Below are 26,958 nucleotides of genomic sequence, written 5' to 3'. Positions count from 1 at the left end.
GATTGTGTGTAAAGATGTTTGTATTAATTATTTTTTGATTATTTTGAAAATTCAGTACATGAGATTACATACTTCTTTTCTATAAAAGTATGGCGTTAAAAATTGTATAATTACAGAGTTGTTGAGGGCCAACCTTCTAGCGATTTGGTGTAATTGCCTTGTAATGTTAATCTCTTTATAACATGGAACCCAAATCACTAAATCAAACCGTAGATCACAAGTTCGACTCTTAATGTTGTTGTTCAAAGTCTTTGCAATTACCGTTTTACCACAACCTTCTAAGCCCCACAGAGCAACCCTATTAACCGCATCGTCCGCTAACAGGGCTGTAATCTTGGCTAAATAACCCGACAAAGAACTCTCATGATCTGCCCTAACACTACAACAATGAAATTGCACAGGACAACTAACCCACGCCATGTTATTGTAGATGTCGTCTAAGTCCACGCCTTGCTCGTGATGGGACAGAGTATTCGAATCTGCTATTCGGATCTTCCGTGGGGAAAAACACAACCACCTCAACATCTTCATCATTGTCAGTTTTCCTCTGCTTCTTATCCTCTAAAATCTTTCTTGTAAATATCTTAATTCTATAAGCATACAATATATATATATATGGTTTTTTTAAAAAGAAATTTTACATTATGCTAGTGTGTATTTAGATTTGGAAAATATACATATCTAAATAATTAACAATGTACGTCGGTTTCATTGTCCCATTAGTTATTTTACTTTATGTGCGGTAAAAAAAAAAATAGAAATTTTACATTATGATAGCTATGTATTTCGATTTAGATATGTATCTTTGTTATAAGTTAATGTCGTTCCCTTACTCAATGTATATTTGTTATTTAGGCTGAATGTTACATTACTTACATACTATATAATAGCATATATAGCGATATATTTAAATTCATCTTATTATTACTACATAAAAAACATTAATCATCTGAACGTAACATCCCCCACTGGCCCACTTACACGAACTCTATACCGATGCGTGATATCACAAATCTGTGCAAAATGAAGTTGCAGCCAAAAAAAAAAAAAAAAAAAAAAAAAAAAAAAAAAAAAAAACAATAGGAACTAGGAAGTGAGTTAAAAAGTTAAGCGCCTCTTACTTAACATTGATACCAAAAAAAACAAAAAAGTTAAGCGTCTCTTTTATCTCAAAATCAAACTGAATGTTGTAAACTCATTAGAAAGTAGGACCGCCGAGTCACTGAGTACTTTTGCTGCTTAACTTGAACAAGTAGACCAAGTCAAACAAGTGCTTCAAGATTCTTCGCCCTCTCTTCTAGCTCCATCTTTGAAATGTACTATCATTCCATGTCCTGATATACAAAACCGCCATCAATATCCAAAATCTTCATAATAATTCTTTCTATAGAGAAGGTCATTTTTATGAAATTATATGGAAAACTTGTAGCTGTGGATAATATAAGAGGGATAGATTTATCAATAGTCGAAGAATTACCAAGTCTGAGTTACTTGGTCTCGTTGGAACAAGAAATAAGAGAGACCTGCTGATAAAAAAAAAAAAAGAGCATGTTGACAGAGAAGTAGAAAGAGTTCACATCAGATTATATATCAAATATTCAAATGTGTAATTGCTAGCCATCAACAATTCTATATATATCTTATGGTCTTGTCGCCTTCTCTAGTCCACTTTGACCACTTCAAGAATGACTCATACACATTAGGTTACCTAAAAAAAAGTTCTAAATTCCTTGTTATTTATTTTTTCTTCAAGATATAGGAGGTGTTGTTGTTTCAACCATAAACTAACATAAGAGTTTATTTCATTTTTCTAACAAATTGATTAGAATTATTTATTTTATATATTTTTCTTTTCTCATTTTCATGATTTTATAAGTTCTGAAATTGAACTATATTTGACGATTCATTTAATAATCGCCAGTAATTTTCCATATAAAAAAAATTATCAATAATTGAAAATTAATAGAGAATTATTCTCGGAAAAAAATAATTGAAAAAAAAAATAATGGAGTAGACAATAGTCATCGGTTCACCATCTTTGCGTTGTCTGGGCCTTACCTCTGTCCTTCACACTCTTTCCTTATTCAAAGTTTTTTTTTTTCTCTTTTTTTCTTTGTTTTGCCTTAACTATAAACTCCAAACTCGAAAGCTTCTCTGTCTTCTTCTCTTAGATAACTCTCTCTCAAACTCTCAAGGTACTCTCTTCTTCTTCACAAAACTCCAACTTTTTTGTAGTTGTCTCCGAATCTGATTCTTGTCTCTATTGTAGCTCATCTATATTTTTTTTTGTTCTTGATTTTGGCTGAAAAACTCAGCTATTTTCAAGAATTAGTTTCTTGATTTGACTCCTTTTAGCTGTTTAAATCGAAGTTGTCATGGGTGTGTCCTCTTTCTTTTTTTTTTTTGCCATGTCCCATTCTTCTACTACTACTTGTTTTCTTCGTTGAATTTGTCTACAAGATTTGGGGATTTTAAGGTTATGAGTCTCTGTTTGCTGATTTAGGATTTCAATCTGTGTACTTTGGTTTTACTTTGTTCACCCCTTTACTTGTAATTAATTTGATATTTTTTTTTTCCCTTTTGCATGTCACATCTTTTTATTGTTCTTTTTGGTTTTAATGAACTCCAAAAATTTGGTCTTTTAGGTTATTGATTTGTCTTATTCTATAAAAGCTGGTTCTTTATTGTGTGTCAAAGGTTAAAGATTTGAGTTATGGTTTTTTTGTATAGCAGTTGAAGATGAAGAAAGCATCAAGCAGAAGCCAAAGAGGAAGCAAAGGTATTAAAGGGAAGCATGTTTTGCAGATTTGTGTTCTGCTTGGGGTTTGCATTTGGTTAATCTATCAAGTGAAGTATTCTCATGATAAGAAGGAGTTTTATGAGAAAGATGGCGAGAAATCGACTGTGTTGTTGTCAGAGGTTGAAGACGGAGTGGTGAAGCTTGGGAGAAAAGATCTTCTTCCCGGTTATCATATCAAGAAGGAGAAGCGTGAGAAAGAGGATGAGGATGAAGATGAGATTAGCCATGGAGGAGAAGAGAAGAAGAGTAAAGTAGAGGATGAGAAAGAAGAAGAAGAAGAAGTAGTTGAGGAGGATGAAGAAGATAAGAATAAGCAAGGAGAGGAAGTAGCTGAGGAGGATGAGGAAGAAAACAAACATGAGGAAGATGAGATTGATGAACAAGACCAAAGTAAAACCGTTGGAGATACTGATAAGGATGATGAAACACTTGAAGAAGAGAAAGAGAGTGGAACGAGTGAAAGCGATGAGAAAGAGAAAGATACTACTCATGCAGATGAGATTGATATGACCGTTGATGAGGCACGCGAGGAGCATTACAAGGCTGATGATGCTTCCAGTGCTGTGTCCCATGAGTCTCGGATACTGAACACTGAGAAATTGAAAGAAAGTTCTAATGAAACAGCTCAGGAGAATAATTCCAATAGCACTACAAGCGAGGTTGAGATCCAGAAGCAACCTGTCTTGAAGCTAGGAGAAGCAGCAGATGTTGTGAACAAAACAACCACAGAAGTGAAAGATAGTGACAGTGAGCCATCCAGTTCTGAAGCAAAAAGCGCGGTAACTGAACTACAAGGTGAAACAGTTAATTCCAATTCGACAGAAGCAATTCTTGAAGCTACAGGCTTTTTGCAGAACGAAACAAAAATCATGCGAGATCGAAGTCAAGAGAAAAGTGCACCGCCTGCAAGATTCTCTGAACCACAGCCTGTCTTGGAACTTGAGCAAATCAGTAATGAATTTGATCCCAACATCACTGTTTCTGCAAACATTACCAACAAAGATTCCCTTCAAGATGAGTCCAGGAACTCAACTTCAGAGTCTTTGCTGATTGAAAACATATCAGGCTCAAACATGACCGAGGTGAAGGAGAATTCAAGGTTTGAGGGTGATGATGAATCAGCTGAAAAGGAAAGTTCAAACGTTTTCTCTACAGAGCTAACGGAGGAAGCAGATAATACTTCAGAAACGTCAATTTCTCAAGAAGAGATGGATGCACTCACTGATCCACAAACTCTGCCAGATATAAGAATAGAAGGGAATGAAGAAGACGAAGAGGAAGCAATCGGAACAGAGTGAAAGAAGCTCTAATGGAAAAACTGATAAATTAATGTGAATGTTTTTCATGCTTTTGCAGCTATGCCATTGTAAAAGCTCAAAACATCAGTCTGTGTCTGTTACTTAGTTTCACAAAACTGTATATTCATTTGGAACTTTGGTTACGGATTGCTTTCTCTGCTCTTCAGGCAACCTGACTTTAACATTAGCAGTAGAAGAAGAGCTCAATACTTTGTCAGTTAAGTGCCCTGTGACCGACCAAGTCTGTAATTTAAGCTGCAGAAACTCAGAATATTTGGAGTTATAAACTCTAAAAATGGTTATTCTCAACTTTCGCTTTATAACACCTTTATTTATGTCAACTTGCAACTTGCATATATTGTTTCTAAAGGTGACATTGATAACAAATTTATTTGAAATCAATAACAATCATGTTTTTTTTTTTGACCTCCAATAACAATAATGTTAAAGAGTAAAAGATGGACAAGAACGTTGGCAAGAGACATGCCATCATAATCACTCTAGTTAATCTTCTCAAAGCACCTAAGATGCGATACAACAATTATGTTTGTGTTGAGAGCTATTTGGTGCGGATGGAAAGCTCTTGGAGCTGCTTTGGATCGACTTCCGAGGGAGTCCTCGTCAAGGCACATTGCGCCGTGGTTGTCTTTGGGAAGGCTATTACATCTCTTATGGAACTCGCACCTCCCAGCATCATCACCATTCTATCTAGTCCATAAGCAATTCCCCCTGCAAGTTCATATCAATTCTAATGTTTCATTAACCATGCTTAACTAATCTTGTTCAGCAGCATCATCATCACAAGATACCAAGTTATCGACAAATTGTCAAAAAAGTTTTTAAGTCCCATATCTTAAAGATCCTAAACGGCTCATCCGCACACAACAAATGACAGGTCAAACAATCTAGACTTTAAAACATGGACGTCGAGATCATGTAATGTTTTCTTCAGAGATAATTGACCTTAAGAGATAATTACATACCATGAGGAGGAGCACCCATGTCAAGAGCCTCCAAAAGGTAGCCAAACTTTGCTTCGGCCTGTTTGCAGAAGAAAACATGATAGATAAGGCGCTCCCGAATAACATGAGTAATCCATTTATAATGGATAGTTCCCAAATTAAAAGAAAATGATTATCACCTCTTCAGGTGAGATGCCAATGATCTCCAAAACCTTTTCTTGAACGTCCCGCTTATATATCCTCAAACTTCCTCCACCAATCTGGTATAAATAATAGAGCGTCTCAAAAAAACTCCCAAGGGATTGTTCCAGAGAGAAAAAAATGGTCAAGCTTTCTGGTTTACCTCAACCCCATTATAGACCATGTCATAAGCGAGAGCTCGTGCAGAAGGCAAGTCATCCATATCTTCAGGCTTAGGAGCTGTGAATGGATGATGTAATGCCTGAAGAGGAAGGTCTTTTCATATTAGCACACAATATATTGGACATAAATCTCATCTCAGGCAAGAAATCAAATTATGAAACAGCAGACCTCAAGCCTCTGCTCTGGCTCATTCCACTCGAACATTGGAAAATCTGTCACCCACAGAATTGAGTGCTTGAACTGTATAATATACAAGAACTGGCATAAATCTGATGAACTGTTATCAAGTGGAACGAAAAAGTGATTGACCAATGGAGAAACTTACATGGTCAATCAAATCCATGTCATGGGCTACAAAGAGTCTTAACCTATCTAGGGTTTTATTAACCGAAGTAACAGAACCCACTCCAAATAATATAAGATCACCAGGTGCTGCTCCACATTGTTTCACAAAGTTTGTTTTACCCTGCAAGTCTAAACTAGAAACTAATGCTGCAATTCCCTCGACCTCGCCTGCATCATAAGATTAGACCTTCAGACCAAATGTACAAAGTATAGTTATATGTCTATCCTTAGAAACATACAAGTCCAAGAGAAAGAAGTAAACATGATTTATTTATTTACCATTATCCAAGACCTTCAAGAAAGGCAGACCCTTTGCTCCGGATTTTATGGCTTCATTGTAAATATCTCCTTTTTTGAGAGCTGAGTTGGAATACTTTTTAGCACCCAAAGGCACACATAATACCTTAATGATTCCACCACTTTCAAGGGCCTCCGTAAAAACCCTGAAGGACGATTCTGTGAAAACGTTTGACACCTGCATTTCAGAATTTAGGGATTTAAACTTCAAAATTGAATTGTAAGTTTCTGTACAATTGGGAAACAACTCTAAATCCCACTTCCTGGTAAATTAAAATAACTAGCTTATGCAATTATTACGTCTTTCAACTCAAGATCAAATCGTGTATCTGGTCTATCTGAGCCATATCGATCCATTGCATCAGCATATGTCAGCCTTGGGAATGGATCAGGTAGCTGGATACCTTTGATCTCTGAAAAGACCTGCACAAGAAGGTCAAACAGTTAAAAATGCTGAAAGAACATCAAACTAAATTGACGTGAAGAGATCTACAAAGAAAACGAGCTTCGGAATCTCAGAACATATAGGATTAACAGAAACACATCATGAAGCAACAACTTCGCACACAAATTTCCTCACAAAATTCACTATCATAGAAGATACGAAGTAACAAAAAAACTCAATAGTATCCCAACCTTACGGATAAGATCTTCATTCAGCTTCAGCATGTCCTCCATAGGCATGAAAGCCATTTCCATATCAAGCTGAGTGAATTCAGGCTGCCTGTCAGCTCTTAAATCTTCATCTCTAAAACATCTGATAATAAGAAACAAAACGCATGAGAGAGAAATCATTTGCTTAAGAGTCCTGCTTTTGGTGGTACATGAAGGTGATGAGTCACTTATGTTAGTGAGGCTTATGTTGGACCAATCTCAAGTGCCAAAAGATCATATACATACCTTGCTATCTGGTAATATTTGTCAAAACCAGAGACCATTAACATCTGTTTGAAGAGCTGAGGACTTTGAGGCAAAGCATAGAATGTTCCTGACTTCGATAGAGAGATTTGAAAGAATCAGACCAATAAACTATGATATAACCTTATACTTAAGGGAAACTTAATCCTCTGACAGAACCAGGGTAAATCGAAATAAAGGCACCTGAATTCTAGAGGGAACCAGATAATCTCGCGCGCCTTCTGGAGTAGATCTCGAGAGTATTGGAGTTTCAATCTGGTACAAACAAACAAATCAAGATGGAAAAATCAAGTTAACTCCCAAAAACTGAAAACATAGCAAAAATAAATACAGAGGCTTTTTCAAATAGAGAAGGAAATACCTCAATGAACCCATGTCTGTCTTCTAGATATCTTCTAATCAGCTTCACCACGTTATGGCGAAGAACTATATTATTCTTCATTTGCTGACGGCGTAGATCAAGGCACCGAAATCTAACATCATAAAACCAAAAGCCCAAGTATTAGTAAGCATTTCGAGATTCAATATGATAGAACATACAGCTAATGTTTCACCTTAAGCGGATTTCTTCTTTCACTGAATCTTTTGTCTCGTCTGAAGTAGTAACTAGAAAGGGAAGCTTTGCCCTCACAGGATTCAATATTTCAACATGCTCTGCAACTACCTAGTGCAACATACTACCCGCATCAACTTTCGAGAGAACCAAAACATATAGGATATATATAAAACGCAGCTGAGTTAAGTGAGAAGGGAAGTCATACCTCAATGAATCCTGTTTTCATTTTCTTGTTGATGGCCTCATTTGGCCTGCTTCGAACAGTACCTTCCACCAAAACGACGTACTCAAGCCTCATGTCATTGATCAAGCCATGTGCCTCAGGAAACTCATCCGGAACTGTCGTTACCTAAAATTATAAACTTTCAATCGTAATCGAAGCATACAGTCCCCAATTATACACCTTTGCGTTGCACAAACGAATTCAACGAGTTTAATCAAAGATAATCGTTTTGCCCCATTGCAACCATCAGAGCTAAAATAACAAGTCAAACCTTGAATTAGCAATACTCCAGTTAAGAGATTCGGATAGAAAGAAACAACCAATCAATCTATTGTTACTTAACACTTTACAGCTATAACGTAAAACATTAGGTAAGAAAAGGTGAAATCTCAAACCTGGACAATGCCGGTATGATCTCTAAGATTAAGGAAAGTGAGACCTCCATGGACTCTGTGAAGTGCGACCCATCCGCAAAGGCGGACCCTTTTACCAACATCTTCGACTGATAATTCGCCGCATAGCCCTGTGCGAGATACCCACCGGAGAACCGACGGAGGAGATGGAACCGGCTTCACTACGACATCGCCGGAGGTAGCCGCAACAGTAGAATTGGAGAAGGTTCTTCGGGTTCCGGGAAGTGGGTTTCTCCGTTTGGGTACGAAGAATAAAACGGCGGCGTTTGATGCGGATACGGCGGTGGCGGAGAGGAAACGAGCAGGTCGAAGAGGCAAAGTTCGCAGGAGCAGAGACATTGTTGGGACGAGATTTTAGCTCAAGTGAGGAATAAGGTTTAAGGGATTGCGTTTTAGAGACGAAGAAATCAATTTTGATTGAACCAGCTAAAATTGGTTCGGTTTATAACTAACCGGAATGGTCTCAGTTGAGATAACTCAGTTTTGTTTTTGTGGTCAACTCAACTGCGTTGTGAAGGCTTTTTTATTTAAAAGTTAAAACTCATATATAAGTCATAAGTATCAGTAACCAAAACTTGTTATCTGATAATACAGCTTCCAAAAGGGAGAGCTAGTTCTGTACAAATCCATAATTAGACATTTTTCTTATTTGTCGCTCCTTAGAACATCATCTAACACTGCCTCCCATCTTCATCATTTACAATGTTGTCGCTTCTTATGTTTTGCTTGCGCCAGATTTTGGAAGAAATCTACAAATACAGTCTCGTAATCTGGCATCTTTCCGTAACCTGCAAATGCATTTCAAACAGTATTAAACCTTCATTTCTCTGCTCCTCTGAGAAGATCATATTTAAAAAACTACCCAAAAACTTGCCTGGAAAATAGTTGATGTCAATAACGTAAAACGTGTTTTTGCTCCCATGTTCCCTGATCATGTCTATGTTGAAGAGACGAAGTCCCTATCAAAGAAAAAAAACTATATTTGAAAAACCGGACTTGCAAGGGAAAAAGTGGAGAAAAGCAGCGAAAATTTTATACCAGTAAGCTTCTTAGCTCTTTTACAAGGGCCTCGAGGAAAGGCTTTGGAGGGAGTTCAGCAACACGAGGGTCCAAGTCAGCGTTATCCGCTGAAGCAGAAGCAGATGAAACTCTTGGGAATTGGAAGACGCCATCAACTTTGGCTTTTTCACAATTACTCACATTTGGTAGAGAAAACCGTCTCATGACTTTTATAATATCACCCACCACAAAAACCTTGAACATAACTCCACCTTCATGCACCAAAGAAAGATGCATTGAGTATTTTGAAGATCTATACATGGGGAAAATTGCTTAGTGAAGTTAAAACCCAATACCATGATTTACAAACTCTTGAAGGACTAAAGGCGGATCAAGTTCTGCAAGTGAGCGCCTGTCATAAGCTAAGTACAATTGATGTGACTTCGCAGTTCCATCAATCCAGAGCGGCTTTGCAACTGCGGAAAAAGTTGACAATAAATAAGTTTGAACCAATGTCAGCCCCTGGTCATCATCATCATCATCTAAATATAAGAAGAATTAATGTTAAGATAATATGTTCAGTTTTTACCTAGTGGAAATTTAAGACCAGCTTCCACAACTTTGTCAGCACTAGCTGCTGAATCTTTCAAGACAACCATTTGCTTCGGAACAAAAATGCTGCCTACATAGATTTACCAGATAAAAAATCACTTATATAGAAACTTAAGAAATATTTTGAATTTCAGTGTGAAGATAACTTATTGAGGAGGGTTGTTACCACTGCAATCTGACAGATGCAAATCTGCCATACCCTGAAGCATCGATTGTCGATTATATATACGCTGTATTGAACCTGGTGGGTCAAGCACAGTCACTTCTGGGTGGTTTTGCTGGTAATCCTACAAACACGCGATACAAACATGAGATTGTCGAACATGATTCGATGACAATATACTCCTGCTGAAAGGATAATGTCCACAAACTGATCTAGCTTAACAGTCGAATACTAATCCTATTTAAGTTGAACACACATTTACATTCTCAAACCAATAAAATTTAAAGAAAGGCAGACAGTTTTTCGAACCTCAATAACTTCTTGCCACTCTTTTTCCAGCAACTGCAGGAGAACAATCATATAGTTCATTAGAATTCCAGTAGAAACACACAGATACAAGCTCGGAGCATTCTTTCACGAACCTTATGCAAAACGACATCAAATGGCCCTTGTTCAGAAAGAGGGCGGTTCAAATCGATGGGGACAAAGAAAATGCCTTTTCTCCTAAAATAGACAGACACACAAAATGTAGTAGTGTTAGCATTTTGTTCAAAACGATACTGGAGGAAGAAAAAGAATGAAAGCTATAGGTTGATTAGAAAGCAACAAAGCAGAGACCAAACTGAACAAAAACCAATTAAGAAAAGTTCTCTTTGACCAATTTGAGACATTCTAGAACATGATAATTTATGTTGAACCAGTGATCGTTTTAGCCAAAAACACCCATGTGACTGAAGAAGATTTCAAAGCCGCAGAAAAAAGCAAAACATCAAGAGTGTTTTTTGTATATTTTTAAGCCAAAGTCAAACCTCAATAGAGACTGAGACTAATCTAAATGGATTTAACAAGGAATATTCCCACAGAAACTAAGGAAGTTATAAAAAGATTCCTGATGCCACAAGTACATTAGTATACTAGTGTAAGTATAAGCAAAAGGAGTCGATTAAGGACAAAAACATGGCAGATGACAAGACAGTGGCAAGTGGCAATGGTCCTCCGCAACAGAATCAGGAAAACCAATAATAAGAACCAAAACAAGAGTAAGGAAACAAGAACCAAATCTAGAAGAAAATGTCAAAGTCCTAAATATCTTTTTAAAGGTAGAAAAGAACTTGTCGGCTCTCTCTAAACGCCAACAAAGGAACAGTCTTCTCAGGTAAAGTAGTGGAACAATCAATTTAAAAAAAAAAGGACACAGTCACAAGATTGTTCAACAAATTTGGAAACTTTGTAGTGTAAAAATCAAAACTTGACAATCAAATGAGCAAATTTGGGGTTCGCATTTCGTTACCTAGCAAGAACTTCAAGCTTGGGCTGCAAGAAACTCTTCTTCTTCTTGGGAGTGAGAGCATACCCAACAACGAGTTTCTGCTGCTGCAGCAACGGCTGGTGAAACTGAAACGGCGACGCTTCGGTGACAGCCACTTCTCTGCCGCCGTCGTCTTCTTCCTCTTCAGCTTTGGTTGGAACCATGTTTTCCCCTTCGAATCTCATACCAAAGTCTTCAAATCCACCGCAGGCGAACCCTAAATTGCAGGTAATCCCCAAATTACGGCTCAATCGGGCAGTTTCGATCTCGCAGGAAGCAAACATGAATGGAAGCGGTATTAAAAAAAAAAAGAGAGAGAGAGAGAAGAGGGCAAAGGTAGAATCTTTAAAGATCCCTCTCAGATTCTTTATCCTCTTACACGCAAGTGGTTTGAATTTAGGCACTTCCCCTATTAGAGAGAGTGTTTTTGTCTCGAGAACGAGAGAGCGAGAGAGAAACAAAACAAAAGATGAAAACTTTTGAACACTAAACGTATCTGTCAAAATCAATACAGGGCGAAGAAATCAGAGAGAGAGGAATGAGATGAGGAGGATGTTGAGGGAGAGAGATTGGTCTGAAGATCAAATATTTATAGAGAGAGAGCTGAGAGTATTTGCAGAAAAAGATATGTTTTTTATTTAGTGAAAATGGTCTCTCTCTCGTTCCCCCAAAGATTTGCTTTTTTTTTTCCCTTTTTCTTTTCAGATTTATTATTTTCCTTAAAGCTGTTTAAGAGTTTCCACGTATTTAACTCTTTTTTTATATGTTTTTTTCTCTTTTTAATGAATTACACGTAGTCTAACATTTAATACATTGTACAGTGTATGTGCTTTTCATACCGTATGTGTTACACTGGATATAATCGTATTTGGGTTTTTTAATAATTGCCAATGTTCTTTTTTTCGTAACATATTTTTTAATGAAACAAGATTTGGTTAAAGCACGTTTGGCTTTCGAAAAGTTGAAACTCTATATACTACGATGATTGGGTAGGCAATTTAATCAATATCTCTTAATTTGCCTATATACCTACGTCACCAAATCTTTTGTTGGTGGTGAGCTATGTTACATGAAAACTTGTGGAAACTCGGAAACAAGTCATAGAAACACGATTCCTAAAAATCTCTATTTGGAAATACGATGGAAATTTCGTTTCCGTTTTGGAAACGCAACAAAAACTCTTTTTTATAATTCAAAATTTAATAAATAAATAATTTGAAAATATAAGTATTCATGATACATATAATGAAAAACAAAATAATATAATTAGTAGCTTAAAAGCTAAAATCCCTAAATATATGGCGATGCTGGTCAAAAAATTGATTTTGAACGTTTATTTTTTTACAATTTTACTTTTAACTAAACTATTTAATATTTCTGTTTTGAATTTGTGTTGTTTCAGATTTTTTTTAATATGGTTTTTATGTTTGGAGACTTATTATATATATATATATATATTTGTATAGTCATATATATATATATATATATATATATGTTTCCTACACGTTTCCATTACTTAATTTTGAAAAAAAATCGTTTCCCGTTTACGAAACGTTTCCTTTTCGCGTATCCCATTTCCGTTTCCATGCAACCTAGGTGGGTGAATTCCTATTCGAGCCTAATGGTCCAAAAGAATTGAAATGGACGATTTATGTGTCTGCCATAACATGATGTTTGATGTGATTGATCCTTGCTATTTGTTGGATCTTTCAAATGTTTAACTCCTGCGAAATAGTTTTAGAAGCTTTTCGTTGATTTTACAATATTGCGTGGCAGCTTATAATTAGTGTCAACATTACGATGGCTCATGAACTGCCGTCCTCCAGCATCTATACGTTAATGTTTCACAATTCAGAGCTACTCAACCGTAATTAATAATAATCTAACTCTTCGTATCGTATCTTTTTTTTTTTTTTTTATTGTACTCGTTTTGGTGGATCGTCCAACTACTTGTAAATTAAATTCTTTGTCAATGTTTACCAAATTTTTGTTAGTTTCGATTTAATGTGTGTGTAAATTAAGCAGCCTCTAGAGAATCCTAGAGGTGGAAGCTATTGCCTGTTAGGGTTCTATGGTCTTCGATTTGACGAGCTTTAGTATTCTTTGATTTTCTAAGACGACGCTAGATATTTGGATAAGCTTGTCTGTTTCTTAATCTATGCTCGTCCGCACGCGCATGCAAATCTGATAGTAGTTTTACGTGCCCACAACTATAATTATTTTATAGAAACTTTGGTATCTGTCGATTTCTTTATTGTTGCACATAAAAGTTGAGCGAAAACAATAATATTTTATAAAATGAAAAAGCAAATGTTGCAAAATGTCTTAACAGATTAGCTTAAAGATCTTTTCTAGTGGATCAGGTCTTTAGATTACATCCAATTAAAAACGACAAAAAGCTAGAGGTTAATCTACTGATTTCCAACTTATATTATAGATTATAACATATATAATAAACTAATGATAAATGCAATTGACTTCATTGGAATATATGAGTATGACGATGAACAACATGCAAGGGAATATGCTCCTTTTGTTAGGCAGCAGAGTCTCTTGTTTCTGTCAGAATCTTCCTTTCGTTTGAGGTAGATTACACATATATATCAAACTACCATAATATTTATTACTATAATCATGAGTAGTAAACCTTTTTCCACGTTTTAAAATTTTCTAATGAAGTTTAGCTATCATATACAATTATTATTAAATGTACGGTTTGATCATGTACTTTTGAAATAGTTGGAAAATAATTACTTATGTTCGTAATGCAAGTATATAACAACAAAATTTATTCATCAAGTAAGACTAGTTTTCAGTACATCATCATTATATATTTTGCGTAAACACTATAACTCTAGTATATGATTGTGTTACTATGTATATTTTGTTCTAACACTAAAAAACCAGTCACCTTTTTTTTTATTCAACTTACTAAGATACAATTAATTCAAAATTACTAACACACAACTTTGTGTTCGTTGTTTGACCTAATTTTAAGACAATTTGTGAGTATAGTAGCTAAATGAGGCAAAAAAAAATTCCAATTGAGTAAAACATATGATTCTAGAATTTCATCAGCATATGGTGCAGATAGAATACGATACTTGATGTTTCAAGATATATATGCACTGACATAGACTTATCAAGTGCTGACGATTAACTAATTGTAGAATCAAATACCGTGTTGACTTATTATCTATATGTTCATGTTTACGAGAATATAATGTGTCGTCAATATATATGCGATTGATCGCTACATAAAATGATATGCATATGCTTTTATTCTACACCTGACAGTTGACTTCGATATGAGCTGACTCTATTTCTCTATTTTTGGAGAATGGAATATTTGTATACGTTAAGATGAGAAGAAAAACAAAACTTCGCTGTAAAATATAAAGGCAACGTCACATGGAAATGATCCGATCCATTGAAGTTAATTATCCTTATTCGCTAGAAGAGTACTGTTGTTTCACCTAATGGATTTGGATTCAAATGTGGTGCTACGTATGTGAAATATGATTGATGTCATACATGTAATAAAAAGGATTCTTCCAAAGATGTATATGAAAACTTATGAATCACAACAACCGGCCAGAAATGTTGGAGTAACTAAACAAGAAGTACTGGTAACAATGAGGATTTTGAACATAACTAGACAAAAACAGGTCTATGTTGAGTTTTTACGTTCAGTTTCTTGGATATATTTCCGACTTCTTTTGTTTTTAACGATAAAAGGGAAAAACAAATTTGTATTCTATATTCTTTACGATCATGATAGTGAAATCCACAGAGTAGATCTAATTTACATGTTGATGTGAACACCAAAAAATGGTGTACATGTTACGCTTTGCCAAAAGTCTAAATTCAAGTAATACAAGAGCAAACATGTTAAGTACGCTTGACATATATTTCTGTAAATTCTTACGGAGTCGACGACGACAAGTACATTTCTTTGACTGAAAAAATGATTTTATTTAGTTTAGATATCTATCAAAATTTGATCTTTGAAACAGACGACAAAATTTATACACCACTCGTCACATAAATAAGTATATATTATATACTAGTAATATATAGTTATTATAATATGCATTGTGCTGTGTTGTCTCTGTGTACATAGTGTACCACTAAGTAGGAATAAAAGGTACATAAGAACATCAAACTTCAAAATGCATCTTAGTGGAATTTCATACACCCACTAATCTTTTGGCATATTGTCGACTTTTTAGCCTTTTGTGGGTGTTAAAGTTGGTTTTTTTGTTTTAGGTGAAAAATATTTGTAAGTGCATTTGAACATATCCGCTTTTAACATCTGCCTTATAAACTTCTCATCTCTGATCTCTCTATCGTTATTATTCTTTAACAATAGTAATAACACATCTGTTAGCAAATATTTTTAAGAAGATATATATACAAATAGTGACTTTTATGCCCATAATCGACTCTTAATTAAGGCGTATAACTAAGATTAAAATATACTGTATTATACAAAGCTAACAACAAATCCAATAAAAGGGAAAGATATAGTACTCGTCTATAGGACCTGGCATACAAATCAAACCGAATCTGAACCAAATATTTTATTTAAAGCAACGGTTGAAAAAGAAATTTTATAAATTCCATGTTTCATTTTTTAATAGGAAACAATAAAGTTATAAAACCAACTGAAAACTACGTCTACATGAGTCGTTCGTATTATTCATAGACAGATAGACTAGATGTGTAGGAGTACAGTAGGACATGTTTACAAGTTTGTTTCCTAATTATACAACCATAAACCAAATAAACAACATAAAGATTTTCGTATATTTAATCTAACTCCCCCTTTGTAGGCGGAGTATAAGAGGTTGCCGTAGGCTTTTCATGAAGGTTTCAACAACTTAACATACTGTAGTGGTGACGGAACATAGAGAACCTTTACTTAAGCCAAGTGCAACCCGTTCACTCAAAAAAGTAGATGACAATGTGATTGGTGCGGTGGTATCGAACTGGATTGGAGAAGAGATAAAACAACACTGAACTGCTGTTCTCGCAGAATATCACTGTGGCAGACCTATGATTGCCGTCAGCTAAATGCAAGGATAAGATTGCAAAGCTTCGCGGCTTTGGTGATGGCATCTTAATAAAGAAGCTTTGATTGAAGTTTACTGATTTTGATTTACGAAACTGGAAAGGTAAATGGTATGATTCTATATATATTTGGTTTATCCACTAGTTACTTGATTGTTACAAATACATATTACACTTTTGCACTCACTAAATCATCAGAGATTGCCAATGACATCCAATGTAACACTGCTTTCTGATTCTGAATTCAGCTGTGCTTTTATTGAATTGGGAAGAACCTAAACCAATTTCTGGCTCCCAAAAGTCAGAACTCTGATATCTGAAGCCTAAAGCAAATTAATCAAGAAACTGGTTGCACCCGTTCATGCACGTGGGTCATCAGAGAGTTCATTGATCCTATTGTTGCGGCTCTCCTGCAAGTATGCTACACCAGCCCAAAGTCCGCGTATAAGTAGAATGCTCGTAAATACAATAGTTCCAAGTGTGCAAGCTACCTGCGTTCGACCATAGAAATGACATAAAAATCAATCCACCCACAGACGTTAAGTAACACAACACATTGTCTCTTTCAAAGACACAAAGTAGCCTATACATTGAAAGATATGCACATTAGCCCAAGTATTCAAAAACAGAGAGCAGCAACAATAGGATCAATGAACTCTCTGATGACACTATATATATTTATAAAGAGAGCCGCAACATTAGCTCATGTGAAGTATATACTTATATGCATACGGATAGACACTCATGCCTTTGTGTGATAATACAGAAGGGTGAGTGAAGTAATGAATTAAGATCCATTCAATTTTGCTATGTGTGAGTAGAATGAAACAAAGCCCGGTGCTTAACTTGAGCTCAGTAACATTTTCTATATTGATACACATTCGTAATATGACTTTGTATTCTCCATGAAACTATATTCATGGCAAACTCATCAACAAAGTTCTAAGCTTGATACAACCCTGTCTACTCAATTTATAGTAGATACAGGAACTCTGCCATGGTCAGTGAATCCGATAGCGAAGATATAACAATCAAGGGAAACAAAACAAGCCACTCCTTGTTAACTCCCTGAGAACTAGACATCTAAAAACCATGGCAAGAAAACCAAATAACACAAGAGAGGTGTTCCAAGTTCGATTCTTTTAACAACAATGAAGAACCTTTCTTCATAATACTACAATTCAACGGAGGTTTAGTGTAAAATTACCTCGAGGAAAGCCTTCAAGATCCACAAAAATGCAAGAATAAGTACTCCATTCACTGAAAACCCAACCTAAAATTGAAACAAAAAACTTGGTAAGAACACTGTGATCCGAGATCTTAAATCAACAGTTTGAAAGGATCATCACTCATCAATGGCAATGGCAATGGCAATGGAAGAGAGAAGAAAGACTAACGAGCTTGGTAGAGATGGAAACAGGCAAGATTGATCTGACAGCTTTCCTAGCTCTCTTGGAAACCTTTCTGAAAACATTCTCTACAAATCTAAGTAAAAGATCCAGCTTCTATCTTCTTCCTCGTGATCATCTTCTTCGTCTTCTTCGTAATCGTCATCGAACCCGTCGTACTCCGGTCTGATCTTCCGGTTCCAGCTCCTCGTATCGTCTCCGAAATCATCCCTCCCCTGTTGCAAAAAAAAAAAAAAAAACCCAATTGAAAAAAAAGTTGAAAAACTGAAGCTTTGTAAGCATACATACACCAAGTAGAGAGAGCAAATAGAAATTGAATGTACGTTGTGAAATCGCGGGGATCGGCGAGAGGCAAGAAGGGGAGAAGGGGATCAGAGAATCTGGTGGGACTGGTGGTGAAGATTAGGTTTTGGGAGTGAAGATGAACAAGGAGGAGAGACGCGATCGAGTTGATGCCCTAGAGAAGAGGCGATGAGATTGAGGCGGAGTATTGCATCCTTCGCGTTACGCATCAGACCCTCTCTCTCTCTCTCTCTGCTCCTACTGTCGTCACTCGTCAATATTGATTCCATAATACTATATTATTATTTATTTTTAAAAAAAGATATACAGTAATTTTTTTTTTTTTTTTGTGACATATTTATTTGATTATGTTTGTCCACACAAAAAAAAAGTTTATTTGATTATGAAAGCTAAAACTATAACATGAGGGCAGTGTAGTGCTCAAAATAAACATGACGATTGAAGATTCTTGATTGTGTCAAGTTGTATAGCCATCCGGTTATATGTTGGTGCTGGATCGAGTAGTGAAAACCACAAGGTATCAAGATACCGGCTTGCAAACGCTGAGTTGAAAGAAGTCAATTTGGTGTCAATATAATGAGGGAGGTTTATGATTTTTCGTCCTTTGAAAGGTACAAAGGGGTCATCTAGATTCCGACATAATGAAAGCGTTTGTTGCCTTCTCACCATCTAAGATTAGAATTAGGTTATAGTTAAGCCCACCATATATAGGTACCCTATATTAATTAGAGTCAAGCCTCTCAAAATGCTTTATGTCATATATAGCCCCTCACTTGAAAATTTGAAATGAATATACATTACCAGAAATATATATATTTTTTTAGTTTCCCCGTTTGTGGTATGGATTTCTCTCGACTCAAAGAGTCTAAGGTCAAGATTCAAGAACATACACAATTGGACTGCTTTTTCATGGACATTTTTTGTTGATCAATTAACTCTGAAAGATAAATCTTAATTAACGAAAATTTATTTAGCAACAGATTGAATCATTGTTCCGATATTATATACTACGAATTATTAAGTAATATATAAAAACACAAGGCGTTGGAAGTATATATTATAGGAGTATCAAATATATAATTTCATACAGAGATGCAAATTAATGCTGAAATTATAAATAAAACCCCCAAAAAAAAAATAAAAAATATAATAATAAAACATTCCAGCTTTAGAACCGAATTTAGAAACGTAGCCGAATGAAAACGGATCAATAGTGTCCACAATATACTCGTTGTAATACAATAAGATAAGAATGGTAAATATGAACTTATTAGAAGACATTGCTTAACCAGCCCAGGGATATGTGTATCCACAAAATAGCTGTCCCAGTCGATAACCTTTGGATCGAAATAGAAAGTCTTGCTTTCCGTCTGCGACACCATTTTTGCAAAGTTTCTGTATTTGTATCATCGAATCTGCATGTGCAATTAATACATACTCCAGTTAAATGGTATAATATCGTTTAACTCTGAAACCATATTAGACACATGTACACTAATAATTATAGAACCAAACTGGAAAATGAAAAAGTTACTTACATGCCCTTGAAAAAGAGGTAAGGCTGGTAGAGATCAACAAGCCGAAATACAAACGCTATCTTTCTATGGAATTCCTTAAATTCCTTGTCTAACAACTTGCAAAGTACCATGTTTGCTACTTCAAGTCCCTGTGATAAATTAACCAGAGAATCATAAAGGTTATTCATAGATCTAACTAAAACTACCGTATTAATTATATCGTTACCTTCAATGAAATCAAGTAATGCATGGTCATGTATCTGTGGAAACTATTCATAGAACTCAATATCTGAATGTTCTTGACCCCAACGGCCTTCCCATCTTTGTTGATCCAAGGTTTGGTTGTGAAATATTTGTATGCTACTTCAGGAAATGTCTTATTTTTCAACGGGTTTCTTAGTGAAGAACCCACATGGTAAATGATCTCTTTTTGTTTACCGGCTTGAGCGGCCATTGATACTAGAATCGAATTTACCACCATATCTGCGGGCATCTATTCCATGCATACGTGTCCAAACATGTCAAAATCAAGATGAGTAAATAATACTACTGTATATATTAATGTCCAATGTCGAGCGTAGATTAAGATGAGTGTCAAGTAGGTACCACATCGGAAATAGCATTAAGATCACAAAGAAAGCACGTGAGTTTGCCTTTACCATATCCAACAGCTAAACTATCAATGGTCCTGTACAATTAAGACTAGATGTTTCATTGATTTGACTAGTAGACTATCAATAGGTGTATCATTTAGTATATTCGAGTAAAAGAGCTTTTGATAATTTAACCTGATGCCCTCAGTCCAACCGGGGAATGGTTCTTTGAATGTGCTGGTAATAATTGAAGGACGAAGCAGCACAAGTGATATATTTTCCCTCTTTGCCCCTACCACCATCTCCCCCATTGCCTTGGTGAACACATATGTGTTTGGCCATCCGTACATCTTTGCCCTATCGTTAATTTCTTTTTTTTTTAAGTCATAATCATTCTTTTTTTTCAAAGTTTAACATTAAATGACATTTTTATTTGCAACTTCAAGTAGGCCTAGAACCTGGTGAGTCCGAGAACCTTCATGGCTTCTCTGATGGTTTCTGGAGAGGCTCCGATGGCTTGGAGCTGGTCAAGTTTCTCCTGAACCAATTTCTTCTCACGGTTAATGTCTAGACCGGTGGTTCCATTCAACGTCTCACCCATACGGTGCGGAGTCTCCATTATCAGGCCAGGTTTTTCTCCGCACACGTAAGCTATAATATAAATTTTTATTATTTGGTGGCATTTAACTGTTAAGTTTTATACTAGTCAGTTATACTTTGTAAAGAAGTTTATTCCCAAAACAAAAATGATCGGTTTACCTAGTAAAAAAAACTCATCATAATAATTGGAGTTATTTGAATGTAAATTGTGATCAATGTAAATAGATTGGTATTTTTGCCATAATGGTCCCTTCTTTTATTATATAAAAATAAAAAAAGCGAAGAAGTATTGCATTGGTTGGTAGTTAGATGTCGAAATCGAGATAACCTGTAGGATACTCTGCATGTTGGTCCTAATATACCCATGTTCTTTTAATTTCAGTCTAATTTATAAGATAGGGTCATAGGGATTAGGAAAATCGGATACATAAGAAGTTTATGTTAATGTAATTCACCACTTGCGATCTAATAAACACAAGTTATCTCACAGTATCATTGATACCTAGCTAGCATAGTAGTTTTGTATTCATTCATACCTGTTGATACTTGAACACAGATCTTAACCTTTGCACATCTGTTGGCAAAGTTCAAGACATTGAGAGCACCGAATGTGTTGATCCCAAGTGCTGTATCGTATCTGCAAAGTAATTTACATTCCTTTAGTTTTACGGTAGTGAAAAATATTCCATCGGGATATCGTTGATGTCGATCGCTAATATGTGATTCGTTTTAAATGGATTGGTAACATATTTATTTTCCAGGAAATCAAAATTTAATTGCTATGCGATAGCCCCACACACACAGACTGACAGACACACACAAAATAAAATAAAAAGTAGTTAGATAAATTTATTTTCTGTACTGTAAGTGATAGTTAAAGTTCAGTTCAAAGGAAAGTTTAATAAATCAATAATAAGATTAAGATATTAGAATCATTACGATGGGATAAAATTATACATATATAACATATTGAAATTAGTATATATACCTTTCATCAAACTTAGTAGTTGCAGCTAAATTAACAATGGCATCAACTTGGTGGATCATCTCATGAGCTAAGTCGAGATTTTGAATACCTAAATCCTCAAGACAAATGTCTCCATTGACAATAGTGACTTTCTCTGATGTAAGTTGATTAAGATTTGGACCATACTTCTCTTTCACCACTTTGAACAAATCTTTACCCAAAATCTGCATTGATTTAAACACCTCAAAAGTTATAAAACTTCTACTATCATACCATATGAGGTTTGGAAGATATTTGAATAAAATTATACTTTTCAAACAAGAACTATAAGTTCATAATTTTATTACGAATTCAATATATACAGATTTCTAATACCCATATTATATATATATATATATATATATATATATTATTAAGAAAGAGTTTTCTAACAACTTTGATTGAGTGATTAAATATATCTAACAAGTAACAACTACAGACGTTCAAAGCTAGCCTAAATATGTGGAGACAAAACCTCGTCGTTAAACCTCTGGGTAGCAGTTTTTTCTTTTGATGCTCTTAGAAGGAGATAGAGTTTCTTCACGTTTGGTGCCACCCTTAATATCTTCTCCACAAAAACTGCAATTAAATTTTATACAATTTAACCATACTTAAAATTTTCGAGAGCTAGTTTAATTATATAACGAAGAAGCAACTTGTATCGATTACGATCGATATACGCAGTCATGTCTAGACCCCCAAAATACTGACCGGTTAGACTAATATAAATCGATTGACGTGAGTCAAATAAGCATTTCTTATATCAACCACAAATTATTTACTGAGAACTCATCAATCTTTTACTATTCTTAAATTGTAATCGATCGCTACAAGCATTTACAATACGTAGACTTTCATTACCTGTGGTACGTGGCACATTCATATTGCAATTTCTACCTTGATTGTTCTTATTTTGTTGTCGACGACATGCATGCATGAATCCAGATGATAACACATATCAACAATACTAGTGCGAGTTAACTACTAGAGTATTGTTCTTGTCATGCTTTATAAATGTATGATGCGTTAACTAATGCTATTTAAGTGTAGCTCAAGCCTAAATTGACACATATAAATCTGAGAGAGAGAGAGAGAGAGAGAGAGAGAGAGAGAGAGAGAATACTATTTGCTAAGAACCCGGCAGCTCCAATGACCAATATGGATTTGTTATCAAGGTACTGAAGAACACTTACGACCTCCATTTCTGTCGACATAATTTTATGTTTGTATATACGTTTGAGTGAGAGAAAGACTGCAATAGAGTACAACGGCATATCACATAAAGATTACTAAGATTTATAGTTTTAGGCTTTACAAGGTGAAATCAATGTGAGCACCTACCTACATTTTTTTTTCCCAACTACTTTATATTAGCTGTCAAAAAATCTTATTAGAAGTATCTAGAGATTTCAATATTTTACATATTTTGGATATGAACTTATTTGACTCAAAAACATGGCTTGGCTTAATTTAAGCATTTTCCCACGTTGAAGAGCGAAACAATTATTTAAATTATAACCATGCATCTTGACTGATTGATATGTTTAGTTTTGGTATCATTCCATTTGTTTGTTAAAAAAAAAAAAGGGGGTATGATTCCATTCTAATTGTGGAAACCAAATAATAATTAAAATTCAGAGTCAGTATTATAATTTTGCAAAACAATAAATAACGGTATTTAAACACATTTCTTTAAAATATAAAAAAAAATCGAGAGAATGTGAAAAATGTGCTTTTGTAAGCAATTTTTGTTGATATAAATGTATGGTAATTTGTTATGTTTGGGTGATACAGAATCGCAGAGTAAAACAACAGAGTAATAGGGGGGGGGGGGGGGGGGGGACTGGGAGACGCCAAAGATAGATCTTATTATTTGAGGACGTGAACGGCCTATCATATTCCCATTTATTTATCACAACTACTTCCAAGTACAACTACTCGTCATCAAATCCAACTCGCAACCATTTAGATTGCAACAGCTATTTAAGGCATGATTTGTGGTTCTATAACTTGGGCCAAGCTCAGATGGACCAGAATACCATTAGGCCTATTCAGTATTCATGCTTGGGCTGATTAACACCCCCAGTCTGACTCAGAACTCAACAGAGCAACAATGACGGTTGACGGGACTTTCAACTTTCAACTTTCAACATCCTCTGTTTTTTTTTTTTTTTTTTTTTTTTTTTTTTTTTTTTTTTTGTTGTTGTTAAAAGTTCAACATCCTCTGTTTTTTTTTTCTTTTTGTTGTTGTTAAAAGTTCAACATCCTCTGCTACCTCAAAGTTGAAACATTTATAACTTTTGAGCCTTAGACTTGTGTAGAAAGGAGGAATGTATATGATGACGAGTGGCTATAACAACACAGCGGAGAACCAGATTTGGATAAGTTTAGTATTCTCTTTATTGGCGCTTTACACATTCTTTTAAGTTTTAGGGTTAGCGTTGTGGTGTTATAAAAAGGTTTTCCTACTCTGTTTAATTATTAAAGGATACGTTTTATTTCTTGATTATAAACTTTTGAAAAGGTCCTCTAATTCTTCAGATTTTGGCACCTTTAAATGAATCTTCTAATCATTCAACATTTATAAATACAACTTTTTAAAAATATTGGTTTTACATGGGTATTCTTAAAAATGCATGAGAAAACAAAAACATTAGATATGTCCAGTCGAAGCCGAGTTTGCTGTTAGAGATAAAAAGGAAACAGCAATTTGAACCAGTCATACATATATAATAATTAATAAGTCTGTCAAAGTTATCAAGAACGCCATTTTTTTAATTAGCTCAAACATATGATTTGATAGAGCCAAGAGTCATATCAGATTCTACAAAAGGAACGGAGGAAACAATTGGATTAATCATAAAAAGAACCATTAATTAAAAGCATTATTTGCTAGATAGTTCTTGGTACGTAGTAGCTCTTCCCCCCAAAAAAAAGGAGAGCTTATTTAGGCATTGAAGTTTTGTTACACAGTGAGTTTAACATAAGGGCGGCTAAAAAACTCGCTTTGTAAAGAAATTACAAAGCAAAAAAGAGGAAGATTCAGACCCACCCAAATTTATGAGAACCCTTTTTTTTGTGTGTCCCTTCATTGTTGGGTTCTTTTCTATAGCAATTTTTTGCTTAAAATCCATCCTATCTTTCATAGTATTTTGGGACTTCAAGATTCAATTTAATCATTACTTGAATCCATAAAAGCTTCAGAAATGTCCAAAATAGCGGCTCTTCAGTTTGATCCTCCTGACCTGCTAATTTCAACGTTTTAGTCAGATTGGATATATGTTCTTCATAAAGTAAAAATAAAACAAAGTAGTGAAACATCTATAGAAATAATATATACATACATTACTTAACTGGTTCAATTTTAGAATCTGGTTTCCATATGCAAATAAGCATACTGCTCTTGGAATGCTGTTTTGTCCTGCTTATTTCAATACACAAATACATACATTTATGGTGAGACTCTTGAGACAGGTCACGTGTACTCAGTACAGAACCTAACAGAGAGATAGTGAAGTGAAGAGAGAGAAACCTGGAATTGAGTAGCCGAGAAGCCTTGCGAGTAGTCCAATGTACTTTCTGGAAAGGTTTGCTCTATCTTATTACCACCAACACCTTTCTGCAACATCTACAGGATATATCAAAACAAATGTTAAATCCCAAAAAATATAGTATAAAAACTAAAGAACAAAAATCCTCTTTTAAAAGATACAAAGTGTCTTTGTTTTTTGTTTTTATAAGCCCTCTAATCCAGATTTATCGAGCTTTTGTAGTCATTAATAGGGAACAATATAGATCACTTTAGTTTATATATATACTCGTTGGATGACACAAAGATGTGGTAACAAAATAAAAAGAAGACTTAACAGGAAACAATATTGATCACTTTAGATACTGATTAAAAAAAATTCAAGACCATATCATTCAAAAGATTACGAGAAAGTCTTTGTGTTTTCTAAAAAAGGTAAGCCCAAAACTAGCCATGGACTTTTTTTGTATGCTAGGTAAATTCTACAGTGACTAATGATTATTTGTTTGTGTTTACGTTTGCGTTTCTATTATGATATTCTAAGCATTATAACATGGAATGTAAACACTGTAAACGCAAAGAAACAATCCGTACTTAGTGAATCTACCAAAACATTGATCTTTGTTTAGCGAAAAGTGTGGACTAGGACTTACATGAGGGAAATTGTAAAGGGGAGAGCTAGCAGTATCATCAAGAACAGAGTTCATTTTCTCGTAATCTCTTCTTTTCTTTTCTCTCTTGCTCTGCTTCTTGAGACCAACAATGTTTATCTTCTTCACTGAATCTTCCTCAGAAATATTCCTTGGACCAGAAGAAGCATCTGAAATCATTGATAAATCGTCTTCTTCTTCTTCGTCGTCGTCTCCTTGTTGTTGCACATAGTTTTGGTCCCATGAATCTTTGCTTCTTCTTCTATTTTCAAACCCATTACTGTCTCTAAAACAAGAAGGACTTGGTGAAGAAACAGACTGGTCTAAGTATAGAGTCCATCCTGACTCGCATCCGCTACTCGAACCCAACATTTTCTTCTTTTATGTTACGTTCTATAGCAAAAAAAAAAAGATAAAAATTCTTCTTGAGATCGAACAGCTGTGTTGAAAAAGATTTAAAGAAAAGACTCTATGAGTGAAGAATCGACTTAAAACGTCTGTTTCTTTTTCTGTATCTTATATTTATACACACACACATGCATCTACTATACGTCTCTCTTTAATTAATTTATTCATTTCAATTTTGCTCTTATCTTCAATAGCTACGGAGTATATCGTATTTTAACTTATTATCATCGTCTCTCTCGTCTCCTACTTCTTCTTCTGCCTATTAATTTTTCAAACTTTAGGTTGGTCTAATAATTTGGGCTTTTGTTTTGTCGTTATTAGAGCAAATATGAAACCAAATAAATTTTATTAAAAAGAATCAATGGATAAGTCGGCGTTATTAGGCTAAACTAGCAAGTTCGCAACATGTGAACTCGATTTAAATTGTATAATAAAAACTCTTATTTCATTTTTTTTTTTTGGTAAAAGGCTCTTGTTTCAATTTTGTTAACTCCTCTTCCAATGCCAGTATATGTAACATGGGAATGACATGCATCGTTCGTATCCAGGCATTTTTCATATTTAATCCAAAGATATAAAACCAAAACATAAATTTTGGCAACATTAAAATAA

General features: G+C 34.9%; 5 protein-coding genes and 1 non-coding gene across 18 annotated transcripts; 1 reads left to right on the top strand and 5 right to left on the bottom strand.

The window, feature by feature from the left end:
* Positions 1–1,988: 1,988 nt before the first annotated feature.
* LOC104716775 (uncharacterized) lies at positions 1,989–4,241 on the top strand. Of its 3 annotated transcripts, none has more exons than XM_010434216.3 (2): positions 1,989–2,195; positions 2,734–4,241. In XM_010434216.3, exon 2 carries the CDS (start codon positions 2,740–2,742, stop codon positions 4,096–4,098), a length of 1,359 nt encoding a protein of 452 aa, XP_010432518.2. In that variant the 5' UTR covers positions 1,989–2,195; positions 2,734–2,739; the 3' UTR covers positions 4,099–4,241. The 3 variants fall into 3 exon arrangements, with proteins under 3 accessions (XP_010432518.2, XP_010432519.2, XP_010432520.2); XM_010434217.3 differs by having other exon boundaries at positions 2,731–4,241; XM_010434218.3 differs by having other exon boundaries at positions 2,174–2,379.
* A 244-nt stretch (positions 4,242–4,485) lies between these two features.
* Positions 4,486–8,594, bottom strand: LOC104716773 (aspartate--tRNA ligase, chloroplastic/mitochondrial). Of its 4 annotated transcripts, none has more exons than XM_087470611.1 (15): positions 8,158–8,594; positions 7,745–7,888; positions 7,538–7,647; positions 7,345–7,456; positions 7,167–7,238; positions 6,966–7,057; positions 6,702–6,822; positions 6,366–6,488; positions 6,048–6,243; positions 5,749–5,936; positions 5,592–5,663; positions 5,404–5,502; positions 5,240–5,320; positions 5,082–5,139; positions 4,486–4,827 (listed from the first exon to the last, which is right to left on the bottom strand). In XM_087470611.1, the coding sequence occupies exons 1-15, from the start codon at positions 8,512–8,514 to the stop codon at positions 4,658–4,660; spliced, it is 1,995 nt and encodes a 664-aa protein (XP_087326737.1). In that variant the 5' UTR covers positions 8,515–8,594; the 3' UTR covers positions 4,486–4,657. The 4 variants fall into 4 exon arrangements, with proteins under 4 accessions (XP_087326737.1, XP_087326740.1, XP_087326738.1 ...); XM_087470614.1 differs by having other exon boundaries at positions 6,966–7,053; positions 8,158–8,547; XM_087470612.1 differs by having other exon boundaries at positions 7,538–7,643; positions 8,158–8,547.
* A 90-nt stretch (positions 8,595–8,684) lies between these two features.
* LOC104716774 (inositol-tetrakisphosphate 1-kinase 2-like) lies at positions 8,685–11,973 on the bottom strand. Its single transcript, XM_010434215.3, has 9 exons — positions 11,241–11,973; positions 10,372–10,453; positions 10,259–10,291; positions 9,953–10,073; positions 9,764–9,856; positions 9,531–9,650; positions 9,214–9,446; positions 9,050–9,134; positions 8,685–8,963 (listed from the first exon to the last, which is right to left on the bottom strand). Exons 1-9 carry the CDS (start codon positions 11,540–11,542, stop codon positions 8,869–8,871), a joined length of 1,164 nt encoding a protein of 387 aa, XP_010432517.2. The 5' UTR covers positions 11,543–11,973; the 3' UTR covers positions 8,685–8,868.
* A 4,460-nt stretch (positions 11,974–16,433) lies between these two features.
* LOC104716772 (uncharacterized) lies at positions 16,434–18,304 on the bottom strand. Its single transcript, XR_015568797.1, has 4 exons — positions 18,064–18,304; positions 17,729–17,955; positions 17,539–17,604; positions 16,434–16,822 (listed from the first exon to the last, which is right to left on the bottom strand). It is a non-coding gene; the product is annotated as an uncharacterized LOC104716772 (transcript).
* Positions 18,305–19,087: 783 nt separating this feature from the next.
* On the bottom strand, positions 19,088–23,642 carry LOC104716771 (fatty acyl-CoA reductase 3). 5 transcript variants are annotated; one of them, XR_015569223.1, is made up of 10 exons: positions 22,883–23,093; positions 22,235–22,338; positions 21,742–21,944; positions 21,290–21,390; positions 20,612–20,804; positions 20,349–20,523; positions 20,167–20,248; positions 19,787–20,053; positions 19,582–19,709; positions 19,088–19,458 (listed from the first exon to the last, which is right to left on the bottom strand). XR_015569223.1 is itself a non-coding variant. In XM_010434210.3 (10 exons), the coding sequence occupies exons 1-10, from the start codon at positions 23,031–23,033 to the stop codon at positions 19,314–19,316; spliced, it is 1,536 nt and encodes a 511-aa protein (XP_010432512.2). In that variant the 5' UTR covers positions 23,034–23,642; the 3' UTR covers positions 19,088–19,313. The 5 variants fall into 5 exon arrangements, 4 of the variants coding, with proteins under 4 accessions (XP_010432512.2, XP_019086040.2, XP_087326735.1 ...); XM_010434210.3 differs by having other exon boundaries at positions 20,349–20,510; positions 22,883–23,642; XM_019230495.2 differs by having other exon boundaries at positions 20,349–20,510; positions 22,248–22,338; positions 22,883–23,031.
* Positions 23,643–24,659: 1,017 nt separating this feature from the next.
* LOC104716769 (protein SOB FIVE-LIKE 5-like) lies at positions 24,660–26,454 on the bottom strand. 4 transcript variants are annotated; one of them, XM_010434205.3, is made up of 4 exons: positions 25,942–26,454; positions 25,292–25,387; positions 25,104–25,180; positions 24,660–25,004 (listed from the first exon to the last, which is right to left on the bottom strand). In XM_010434205.3, the coding sequence occupies exons 1-3, from the start codon at positions 26,308–26,310 to the stop codon at positions 25,124–25,126; spliced, it is 522 nt and encodes a 173-aa protein (XP_010432507.1). In that variant the 5' UTR covers positions 26,311–26,454; the 3' UTR covers positions 24,660–25,004; positions 25,104–25,123. The 4 variants fall into 4 exon arrangements, with proteins under 4 accessions (XP_010432507.1, XP_010432506.1, XP_087326407.1 ...); XM_010434204.3 differs by having other exon boundaries at positions 25,114–25,180; XM_087470281.1 differs by having other exon boundaries at positions 24,864–25,004; positions 25,292–25,378.
* Between the last annotated feature and the right edge of the window lie 504 nt (positions 26,455–26,958).

Source organism: Camelina sativa, chromosome 10 (genome assembly GCF_030686135.1).
Source record: "Camelina sativa cultivar CO46 ecotype springtype chromosome 10, ASM3068613v1".
Taxonomy (NCBI): Eukaryota; Viridiplantae; Streptophyta; class Magnoliopsida; order Brassicales; family Brassicaceae; genus Camelina; species Camelina sativa.
Note: the sequence above shows the minus strand (reverse complement) of the source record. Positions and strands in the feature narration are given on the sequence as shown.